General features: G+C 40.0%; 1 protein-coding gene across 9 annotated transcripts in view; it reads left to right on the forward strand.

Annotated features, from left to right (window-relative positions):
• ATG3 (autophagy related 3) overlaps positions 1–12,373 on the forward strand; it is a 30,867-nt gene that overhangs the window by 9,941 nt on the left and 8,553 nt on the right. For 7 of the 9 annotated variants that reach the window (XM_085525190.1, XM_015875328.3, XM_085525186.1 and 4 more), the window contains exons 6-10: positions 30–79; positions 1,709–1,790; positions 2,276–2,310; positions 3,049–3,204; positions 3,688–3,815. In XM_085525190.1, the coding sequence (XP_085381316.1) occupies positions 30–79; positions 1,709–1,790; positions 2,276–2,310; positions 3,049–3,204; positions 3,688–3,815 (451 nt within the window). The remainder of the gene's footprint in view (positions 1–29; positions 80–1,708; positions 1,791–2,275; positions 2,311–3,048; positions 3,205–3,687; positions 3,816–12,373) is intronic. The other 2 variants (XM_085525223.1, XM_085525232.1) reach the window with 1 other exon arrangement.

The raw sequence follows: 12,373 nt of genomic DNA on the forward strand, positions 1-12,373 counted from the left end.
TTAATGCAAACTTATTGTTCAATTAACAGGTATAGTGGGTGCAACAGAAGCAGTTAAGGAGATCACGCTAGACAGTAAGGTACTTGCTTTTGAATTTTTCTTTTGCTTTATTATGGGACATAAATAGAAATCTTACCTGCAGCACTCTAGTATCACTTCTGAAAGTTAGAGTACTCTTTGTAACTCGATGGGTTGCAGATATTCATTGACCTTCATAGCTTGTGATACTAATTTAAACATGCCCATTTTTTATTACCACATGTTTACCAGAGCAGTGTTCCTTTTGGAATGTGTTTAACTAGTGTGCTCTTGTGCCAACCTTCTACAGACTGAAAGTGCACCTGGATTTATGGTGATAGCTCCTCTTGTTTCTCAAGAAGCTGTTTGGTGATCCAGTGTAAATAATGTTGGGTTTTTTTGTGCAAAAATAATGCAGGAGTATGAAGTACTTATTCATAATCTTTCAACTTTACTTGCAGTAGAGTTTAAACTCTTTAAGTCCTGTTTGATGGACTTGTGCCCTCACATTCACTGACATACCAGTGCTGTTTAAGTATATTACAAAGTCACCAGTTTCTGTATGTTTCAAAAAAATCACTCAGTAGCAGGAAAAATCTGTAACCTAAGGCGTCATGAAACTGAGAATAGCAATTGGAATGAATATATCTAATAGCTAATGTGCTTAAGAGACGGGGAGAATGTCACAAGGTGCAAAATAATTTTAACAATGAGTTGAAAGCTCAAGTGGAGTTGTATTTGTGTCCTATAAGAATTTGTGTAGCCATCCAAGCATGAGTCTTTTGATTCTGAAGATTAGATGGAAAGAGAATTGACAATTTTAAGCAACTCAAACACCACTGATGTGATTAATGTGAAATTCATCCAAGTGAGGATGTATGCTCAAAATACTGCTTTCTGACAACTCAGTTATGTAAGGGTAGAAAAAACATTCTTAAGGATCACGTAGAGGTGACTGGCATTTCTACAAAATGTAACTGTAGAACCTTATTGGATGCATAACTGCTGTTGTGTTAAAAATTTCACTTCTATTTTGTACACAGAAGAAAATCTGCTTGTTGTACCGTACTTCATTTCTTGGAGTACAGGGCCAATCCAGAATGACAAATCTTTTTATATACAGTTTGCCAAAGCACTCAACAACATAGTTATGCACTGATTATGTTTTGTTTTGTTTTCCTGGGAGAAAACTTACAATTAGAGCAGCTTATAATTCTAATCATTATTTTGAGTATTCTCTGGAAGCCTTTGTGACGTTGGCATAAATTGAGGCCTCCCTTTCTGAATTTCTCTGGAATTGTCTATTGGATTCAAATGTTATCCATGGGCACAAAAGTTGCTTAGTTTATAGGAAATCTTCATTCATGTGTTCAGTTGTAGGCATTCATTTGAGGCAGGTAGGTTATTTGAAAACAAATTATGGCTGTGTAAATACTGTGATTATTCTTCGCATAGAAATAGAATCATTCTGGACTACAAAGTCAAAGGAGAAATTTTTAGTGGATTTTTAAAGCAAGTATTTGAGTTCAGTGTAGTTCTTGTTAATATTGCAGATTTTTTAATCTTATTTTTTTTCACGGCTGTTTTGACTGGACCTTAAAACTTGAGATTTGCTGGAGCTACTAGACTGTGTAGATAAATCTTAAATGTGGCTGTCTTTAAAGCAATGCTTTCAATTTAACTTATAAAGGATAATATAAAAATACCAGAGCGATCAGTATCCTGTGAAGATGATGACGAGGAAGATGAAGGAGAAGCTGCAGATATGGAAGGTATTTCTTTAATTGGATGGGATGCGCTTTGTTTCAGGCCTTTAGCTATAGTGCTACACTTAAAGAGAATGATACTTTATTTTTACAGAGTGCATGCTGACAAGAATCAGCAGGCAGATCTCCTTTATTATCTTTTGCTAGCTCTTATCAATGCATGTTTAATTTGTGTGATGAAATCTTAATGGCTGCTGACAGGCAGATAGGTTTGAGTAGCAACACAGATGCAAACAAAAATCAGGAATTTAGCATACCTTCATTCCTGCTATGTGGCTACACTTAATCTGTCAACTAAAAACCACTTGTTTAAGGATTGTTTATCATGTACTTGAAGGCTTTGTCACATTTGCATTAAAAAGGCTTAGTCTGGTTTGGGGGTTGGGAAATCTGTGTCAATTAAGCATGTTTATATACTTGTGACATTGAGAATGAGAAATATCACAACTTGCTATGAACTGAACACAAAATTTTATGGGTCTTCTTTTCAGAGTATGAAGAAAGTGGGCTACTGGAGACAGATGATGTGAGTAAACTGTACTGTCTTGTCTGTTACAATGCTTATCACCAGAATGAGCACAAGCAAAGTAAAAATAAGAATGACAAGTGGCTCACTTAGGGTTATTAGGAACAGTGGGATTCCTGAGCCTGGTTTTCTATGGATTTGTTTCTTTCCTGACTACCTTAACTCTTAGGTCCTTAAAAATTTTAATTTTAATTTTGTTTTCTTTGCTGTTCTGCTTTGCTCTATTTACATACTGTGCTCAATTCACAAGAATTATAAAATGCAGTGGTTGTTTTAAGGCTTGTATGTAGTGGATGGAGTGGTTTATAGGTTCAATTAATTACATGCATGCTCCAGAATCTAATGTGGAAAAACAGGGCATCATTATTTGGGGGTACTCTCCTGAGGTTTACATGAAATCTGCCTAAGCTGAGACCTGCCTTGTGAATTTCATTGGGATTGTCTTTTTTGTTTAAAAGTGTTTGGTGGAAGAAGGGAAGAGGGTGGGACAATGTAGTTGCATCTTTCCTTTAGAGATTTTGTCTTAAAAAAAAAAAAAAAAAAAAAGGAAAAAAAAGTGGAGAGAAATTTAAATTCCTGCTTTGAAGATTGAAAAGAAAACCTAAAAGCCTCTAGTTTGTACTGTTTGTTCAAGAACATTAATTTTGGTTTTGCAGCTCTGCATAGCTACATAGGATGGGACAAGAGGAAATACAAACAAGACTATACTAACATTTTCATTTTCACCTTGAAAACCAGGCAACACTTGACACAAGACAGATTGTAGAAGTTAACAAAGCTAAAGTTGATGTTGGAGGAGAAGATGCTATTCTACAGACTAGAACTTATGACCTCTACATCACTTACGACAAATATTACCAAACTCCAAGGCTCTGGTTATTTGGATATGACGAGGTATAGCAATGTTTGTTTGTTTTTCCACTTCTGTAAAATTAGACCATGTCAGATAACAAGGCTACTTTGTTATTGCTTTCTCATTCCCAGTGCAAATTCAAAGGAAGAAATGGTGAGGAAGCCATTATGCAGGCAGGATTGCAGACAGGGCTTTAGGGTTGCAGGACACACATATTGTTTCACTGAAAAATTGTACCTGATAACTAAGAATATTTGGAAAAAGGGGGATTGTGCACTCTTATTTTTTAAGCTGTTGCTGTACAGAGCTAAGAGAGATAACCCTTGTCAATTTAGACAACTAAACAGACGTGTTTTTGTGCTAAAAAGATTAGCTAAATCACTTCCCTCTTAATAGCTAAGTTTCTTGAGTTAAATTTGATCAGGGCTAATGACACATACCTAGATGATGCTAGAATTACTGAGAAGTAGTAAAAGATTCTTTGTTTGTAATGTTTGATGGAATGTTCCTTTTTTACTTTGTAGCAACGGCAGCCTTTAACAGTAGAGCATATGTATGAAGACATTAGTCAAGATCATGTCAAGAAAACCGTGACCATTGAAAATCATCCTCACCTTCCTCCACCTCCCATGTGCTCAGTTCATCCATGCAGGTAAGTCTTTTTTTCTAGTGTGATGTGGGATGCAGACATAAGGTACTTCGCTGGTCTTGTTATGGTTTTGATTCAATTTTTTTGGACTTAGTTCCACAGTTGGCTGCCACAATGGTCTCTTAGCTCCTGAGGAAATATGAAATACAGATAATAGCTTTTCTCTGAGATCATTCCACTGCTCACTGCTGCAAACGTATAATGCAGTTAAAGTTCTCTTCTCTGTGCTTAACGTGCTTTTCCTCCACTTTCCCAGTAACTCCAGAAGATGGCAGGCTACTAGAAATCTGTAAAGCAAGTTCTGTGCTTCCATTTGCTGTTCTTTGGGGGAGTCGAAGTATGATGCATACTTTGAGAGCAGGAAAATGTTATTTCAATTTGAAAGAACTCTTTTTCATTACTGCCTTCTCCCCAAGAAGTCATTTAAACTACTAAGTAGAGGTCCTGTAACTGTCACACTGAAATACTGTTTTGTACTTGTGTTTAAGAAAAAAAGGATTTTCAGGGACTTTTCCGTTTTATTTCCACATTTCTCATCCCAGGTACAAGTAGTCTGTTGTTAGACTAGCTGCATAGATATTTTTTCTAACATGTTTTTGAAGATGCCTTTTATCTTAGATATAGAGTGACTCTTCAGCTTCTTGGCATTATTAAGATCTTGGAGATGTGAGTTTGGGCTCTTTCTGTTTGTTTGTTTGGTTTTTTTCATAAAAATAAAAATCCTGTGTCGTGTACACACTTACTATAAAAATAAATAGAAATTCTGATTGTCCCTTTCACTCATGAAAGTTTCTTTGTTCTTGAAGAAACAATTCTGGATTCTGTGTCACTAGCTGAGATGCCAAGTGATTGCCACAAGCTTGTGGTCACTTCTGCAGACTCAAAACATTATTATTTCTAGGTTAGGCATTATTCAATCACATGATTAGTTTTGGGAAGGGTGTACCATTCTTTATAGAGAATGGAAGCTTGCACTGGTGGCTGGCTCATCATCATCTTATGGGGAGATACATCCATGTACTTTGTAAATCTGTATCTTGTCTTCCAGATTTTGGTTCTTTAATAGTGGTCACAGTACTGCCTTACAATAGTCTCTGCTTTTAACAAGCACTCAAGCTTATGCCTGCCCAGTATTGAGCAGGGAAAACATTTTGCAAGTGGGAAATAGCCTTCTCCCCAGTTCAGCTGATGTAGAGAAATTTAAGTATATGTAGCTAAGAAGGTCTGGAATTCTGAGATTTTATTTTAAAAGGTCAAAAATGTTTTGTTGTTAACTTAGTGTTTTTCTAGATCTTCTGCTGTTGCTTCCCTATGCATATTGTGCAATGTGGTCTTGCGTGGTCCTAAGCTCACTTGGCTGTTTCTTGCAATACGTATGTCCTTTTATCCTACGTCAGAGAACAGGAAGAAATGGGATGGTGGTGTGAGGGAGGCTGCCACTGGCAGTGTTTTAAAATTGCTTCTATTTTAAGTAGTTAGTTGAAAGTGTTCATCTTGCAGCTCTTCTGGAAATTGTATTCTTTATCAGCATTTTTATGATACCAGCAGGAACGCATTCAACTTCCTCATTAATTGCTGGAAACCGATTTAACCACAATTCTCAGTATTTATGTGTGTTTTATGAATGTGTGCAGTTATACAATTGTACAGTTATACAGTCAGTAGGTAAACAGAGGTTATACAGATGTTTCATACAAGAGATTGTCATAATAGAAAGATAATCTATGATAAATGGAAAATGCTCACTGATGTTGAGGGCTTGCAATAAACTCCAGACAGGAGCAATCTCCAAAGAAAGAGATTCTGCCTTGCAATAGTCAGCCCTTAAATGAGATTTGGGAGCTTGGCTCCACCTCATCTGGTAGCACAGCTGAATTACCTTCACCTGTGCTCCTGCAGCTGTCTCATTGCTTGCCTCAGATGGTCAATCAGAGATTCAGGCTGTGATCAATAGTTTCCCATACACTCCACCCCTTCACAGCATGAATCAATGATTAGGTGAGCTTTCCCCTATTACAGAGATCTGACACATTATGACGCTTATACAGTTTCCCATTACAATGTACGCTGGCACAGTTTGAGCGATGATTGGTGAAGGTTCATGTTCTTCAATGGGCCAGTGCTTGATTGGTGTTACTGGAGACATGTAATCATGAGGTGCACGTCCATCTATGTTTCATCAGTCCCATGTAGGTCATCACCAGGTATTGCACATGATGTGGCAGCACCACTGGAATACTTTAAGGATATTTTGTTCCTTCCGGTGTTCCTGGAGGCTCAGAGACTCAGGGGGAGTAACACAGATGTTTCAAAGGTACAAGGAGGGGAAGGTTTTCCCTCCAGGGCAAGATACAGTCAGTATTTGTATTTTGGGTCAACACTTGCTTGTACCAGGGCACATCCCAGCCACTTGTACCATACATACACTATATCTGGCACCAAAGGATGCGTCTTCATCTGCCATAGGGACATGTTGGGCCCTTTAGCAATAAAGATTGGAGTGTTGACCACAATATCCATAGACCATTTACCTATCTCCAGAGGGGCTACCAAGCCTCCCACCTCTAACCGTCTCCCCCAAGGTAAAAGTAGGTCATACCACTTGGGTCCTACCTGCACCTTCCTAGGCCATTTTATTCTATGGGTTCCCAGATCCAAATTCTCAGGGGCAAGGAGCAGAAGATTATTTTCATTACCAATCTGGGGTCTTACCTGATTATCAGTGCCCATAATTTGGATCCTAAGCAGGGAGGCCCATATAATCTGTAGCATTTTCAGGGCACTAGGTCTGCCATCTCGAGGTCTTTGATTCAGGTCCTGCAGAGTTTCATAGAGTCTCTTTGTCCACACTTGCAGGGACTGGGAGTCTGTCTTCAGGGCAGCCTTGAGAATACCATTATAAGGTTCAATGACGTCTTCCCCTGTTGGATCATATGGCAGATTGAATTGCCATTCAGTGTTGTATTCTTCTGCCCAGCACTGTATCATTGCACCAGTAAAATGGGACCCTTGGTCACTCTTGATAACTTGAGGTGTCCCATGGGCAGACATCAGTTTAGTAAGTGCTTTGATTGTATATACCTGATTTGCTTTTTGCACCAGATAGGCCTGCAGTAGCCCACTTATAGTATCAACGCAGGTCAGGGCATACCTTGCCCCCTCAGACCAAGAGAGGGGCCCAACGTAATCAACCTGCAATTGCTGGAGAGGACTGTATCCTCTAGTAATGTGGGCTTTTGTTTCAGGCAATGATCTCAATCTCATCTTAGAGCAACCGTCACAGTCTCAGCATGCCTGGGCAATGTCAGATAGTTGTACAAGCAGCGCCCATGCTTTAGCTGCTGCCCACATTATCTTCTGTCCAGCATGCCGGAGTTTCTGGTGTAACCAATGGACGATGTTCTCAATCCATCAAACTCAGGCCAGTGTGTCAGCCTCATCATTTCCCGGCGACTGTAGGGGTCGGTGACCAGAGACATGGTAGACACGTACAGTCCTGTGTTTAAATGCATTCCATATGTCCAGGGTGGCCCACTGTGCAATCCAGAGTGAGCCCCCAGTACATAGCCCAACTACCTGTACAGATGTTCAGGATATGATCACCAGGTTCCTTGGTTATGATCATCCACATGACATGCAGTTCTGTACATTGGCTGCTCTGACCATCCCCCTCATCAAACCAGATTGTCTCGGTAGAGGGATGATATGCTATTGCTCTCCACTTGCTCGGGTTGCCCTTGCTGGAGCCATCTGTGTACCATGCATCTTCAGGAATAGGATATTTTCCTTCCTGAATAGGACTCTTCTCTGGTGGAGCAACCATTTCTTTTGGTGCATCACTATGGTCCGTCACTGGGCCTAGGATCTTCTGTAATTCTTCTTTTTAGTGGTAATGAAGACAGACTACTCCTCTGGCTGAGATAGGCAACCCATTGTGCCACTGTTTGTGCTTGGGCCACCCCCATCTTAGGAAGGTGGGTCAGATCTTTTACCCACCCCTGAATCAGCAGAGTGATTTTAACTAAAATGTTAGCCATTTGGGTTATTGGCTCTACCACTTGTAATGCCAAATGGGCAACCAATAACTGTTTTTCAATCATACTGTATCTTTCTTCTGCTCCGTGACAGACCTGAGACCAGAATCCAATAGGGGTCTGTACAGAATTCTGGCATTGCCACAGACCCCAGCCAAAGCCATGCTGAGTAACATGAACATCCAGTTCAGCTGGGAGGGTAGGATCAAATATACCTGATTCCTGGGCTTGTTTAACTGCCAGTTTTGCCTGTTGGAAAGCATCCTGTTCCATTTTCCCCAGTCCCATAGCTGCCCCTTCTTCATACAGTGGGGGCTGTACAGCAGCCTCAGCAGCTGCACTAAATGAGGTATAAAGGAGGGCCAGTACCCCAGAATACCTCAAAATTCCTGCAGCTGCTTTGGTGTCATAGGGACTGGAAATGCTCAAACCTTATCTATTACAGCACTGGGTAGTACTTTGGTTTTCCCTGACCAAACTACCCCCAGGAATTTCACAGATAGGCCTGGACCTTGCACCTTCTGAGGATTTTTAGCCCATCCTCTTTCCTGCAAATAAGTGGTTAACAAACCTGCTGCTTGTTCTACTGCCTCTAATGAGTCAGATGTTAACAGGAGATGATCGATACAGTGATATAAGTTGACATTATTAGGCTTCTCCCATTTAGCCAGGTCACGTGCCACTGGATTGTGACAGTATGTCAGTGAATGTACGTACCCTTGCAGCAGGACCTCAAAGGTCCACTGCCAGCCTCCCCATGTGAATGCAAACTGGTTTTGCAATTCTTCAGCAATTGGAATACTGAAGAATGTATTTGCCAAATCTAAAACACAATGGTATGTTTTTATTTCTCTACTTAATGTGTCCATTAGGGAAGCAATGTTAGGTACAGCCACATGAATAGGCAGCATGACCTTGTTTAATTTTCTGTAATCTACTGTCATTCTCCGTGTTCCATCCAACTTCCGCACTGGCTATATATGAGAATTATACAGGCTATGTATAGGTCTTATGATACCTACTTTTTCCAATTCCTGCACAGTTCTTAAAGTTTCAGCTTGCTCACCTGGGAATCTATACTGCCTTATATTAGTAATCCAGCACAGTTTCAGCAGACAACTAGGCTCATGTTTCTCATGGCCTCTCAAATATTGCTTGCAATGCTCACCTCCAGTTGTCTAGAGAGCCAGACCCCATAGGATATCTATGCCCAGAATATATTCTTGGACTGGGGCAATAGATACTTTATATTCCTGAGGTGGGAGACGCACAACCCCCAGTTTCAGCCAGGTTTGGGTGACTGGAATGGTCTGTCCCTGAAAACCTCCAATCATTACTTTATCGCCATTAAATCTTGTTGGGTCTCTGTAAATTATTGATGTTTCTGCCCATGTGTCAAGTAGGGCCATAACCCTCTGAACATTTTCCAGGACCAGAATATTGTTAATTTTACATAGGGCCTCCAGTCCCATTTGGAGGCCCTAGGGGGACTGACATCCCTTGTCACACCATGAACTGGGATGAGGCCAAATCTTTTGCTTCTGGTGGCTCAGGCACTGTGGCCTGAGACACCTGAGGTGGCTTCTTCATTCTATTGGGAATAACAAAGCCCTCTAAATTCCACCTTATCATTGACCTTTCTGTATAATTCTTACCCTTGGTTTCTTAGGGTAATTTTGGAATTTTTGATTATCCTTCCAGCTCTAGTAAGATCATTAGATATTTGTTTTCGGGACACCCTTATGGGTCCTGACTGAGGGGCTCGTGGAACTGGCCTCTTGGTTTTAAATACTTGCAGAACTTCAGCTTCTTTGAACATTCAAATATTACGTTTAGTCCACAGGTGCTCTGTTTCTCCCAAGTCAGCTACTAATTGAGCAGCCTGCTGGACCACTGCCTCTGATGCTACTAGAGGATTTAATATTGAAACCAGGGTGCCATACAAGTGGGAAGGAGCCTGTTGTAGAATTAGGTCCCTCATTCCCGCTGAAAATTTGACCATATCAGGGCTATCAACGGTATGGTCATAGATAGCTTCCCTCATACCCAGTTCCCTGATATAATTTTCAAGGTCCTCCATGGAGGACCGCAACCCTACATGTAATGGTATATCTGATTTGTTTGGCCAAACCACACTGCATGCTGCCATTAACCAATCTAAAATAGAATGGTTTTCATCTGGAAACTGGGTTCCAGCACGTAATCTTTGCCTCAGGGCACGGTGAACAGTTACAGCAGCTAATTTAGATATTTCGGGTCCACTAACTGTAACATTTTCTGCCCCTGAATCCCATAAGCGCAACAGCCAGGTCAGTACACTCTCTCTAGGTTTCTGTTGAAATCGTTGTACCAGATCCATTAGCTCTGTTACAGTGTATGGTCGGGTGGTGACATGAAAATATGTTTGGGCAACTCTGATTTCTGCCCAATTTAAGGCATTTAACAGTGGCCATGCCACTGTAGAAGCAGCTAATTGCTGTTCTTTCATAATCAAAACATGCTTATTTACTCCTTCAGAATATTCCACCATGCAGAACAGGAAAATATTTCCAAAAACCCACAGGTGTCCCCACTTTTCAATTATAGCAGCCAGTTGATAATAGAGAGAACCCATAAACCCTAGGATCTGTCTAGAAATCATTTTGTTCAAGGGGGTGATGTTCACTCCCCTGACCCATTGATAAATAGCCCACAAAAAAGACATTATGTCTGTTTGGCCTGCCTGGCTCACCAAATGTGCAATTATACAACTGTACAGTTATACAGGCAGTAGATAAACAGAGGTTATACAGATGTATTGTATGAAAGATTATCATGATAGAAAAATAATCTGTGATAAATAGAAAATGCTCACCAATGTCAAAGGTACACAGGAACAATCTCCAGAGAAAGAGATCCTGCCTTAGTGGCAGTCAGCCCTTAAATGAGATCTGGGAGCACAGCTGAATTACCTTCACCTGTGTTCCCACTGCTGACTCACTGCTTGCCTCAGGTGTCAAGATCATGCAAGTTTATACTAAAGATAGCACATGTGTGCTTTTGTTCCACCAGTGTCTTTGTGTGAGCAGTTACATACACTGAGTCATATCTGTGGATAGTTTTCTCTTGAAAATGCTCTGTTCTGAAGAGTTTTCAATTCAGCTATTTGTTGTAGAAGCTTATAGTTATCCACTACACTGAAAGTCATGAAGAAGGCCTAATACTGTTTTGAACTGTGAATAATTGATCATTTCTGGTATTGCTGTTGTGTGGTTTGTGGGTTGTTTTTTCCCCCAGTAGTTCAGGATGGTTTTTATTGTATGCATTTACTTTCCAGTGTTGTAGGTTTCCCTTTCAGCTGATACTGAGAAAATGTCAGTATGTCAACTGTGCTGAATTACACTATTAGGTTATTTTTATTTACTTACTTACTTCTGAAAGATTTTAATTACTTCCAAGGGGAAATGGGCATAAACTGGAGCATAAGAAGTTCCACGCCAATATGCAAAAGAAGCTCCTCACAGTAAGGGTGACAGAACACTGGAATGGGTAGCCCAGGCTGTACAGTCTCCTTCTCTGGTAATATTCAAGACCTGTCTGGATGCCTATTTGTACAACCTGCTGTAGAGGGCCTGCTTTGGCAGGAGAATTGGACTTGATGGTCTCCGGAGGTCCCTTCCAACCCCTACAGTTCTGTGATTTTCTTAAAAAGCAAAAACTTCCAACAAAGTAAAAGCTAATGAGAGTGTAATCAATGTATGAGATCAGCTTCTCTCTATTTATTTATTTATGGACTTAACTCTATACATCTCAATTTCTTTTCAATATGAACAACTGTATTTTTGACTTAAAGTATGAATGTTAACTCACATTACTTGAAGCGCATCAAGAGTTGGTAAAATACCAGTAAGTAAATTAGAAGATTTTAGTAGGTGTTTCAAATGTTTGATCTAGTGATCAAACTTTTAGCTAAAGTGTTATACAAACAGGTCCTGAAACAACATCAGAAAACAAGTAGCATTTACAGTTACCTTGGGTTAAGGCAACCAGTTATTCCCAGGGAACTTGTATTCAGTAATAATAATAATAATCTTTGAGATTTCTAGATAGGGTTTCAAATTACATTTATCCCAAAGTTATCTCACTTCATTTTGAGGATACATATTCTTCATGTTGTCTTCTCAAAGTTTTCTTGCAAGAAGGAAACTAACTTTTGAAAGCCTCTAAATCACAGAGTTTCTCCCAAGTAACTGTAAGACTGTAAGAATGACCATTATGTAACTGTTGGACAATTCCAGATATCTTTTACTAGTCCTTAGAAAACTGGAAAGAACAGTCCTCATTAAGATGTATGAGGTTGAGTCAGAATCCTGTAAAAGACTTAAAGTAGCTGTGTGGTGACTTGTACTCTGTGCCAGTACAAAAATAATAACCCATCATTAACAGAGGACAAAACTTAAGTTGTAACACACATACACGCACCTACAAAGAAGTGCTTGGCCTAGATACCTGCTTGAGCATAAGTTCTGCTGTGGCATCATGAGGATC

This window comes from Coturnix japonica, chromosome 1, assembly GCF_054131305.1.
Source record: "Coturnix japonica strain WE chromosome 1, WE-NBRP24, whole genome shotgun sequence".
In the NCBI taxonomy this organism is placed as follows: Eukaryota; Metazoa; Chordata; class Aves; order Galliformes; family Phasianidae; genus Coturnix; species Coturnix japonica.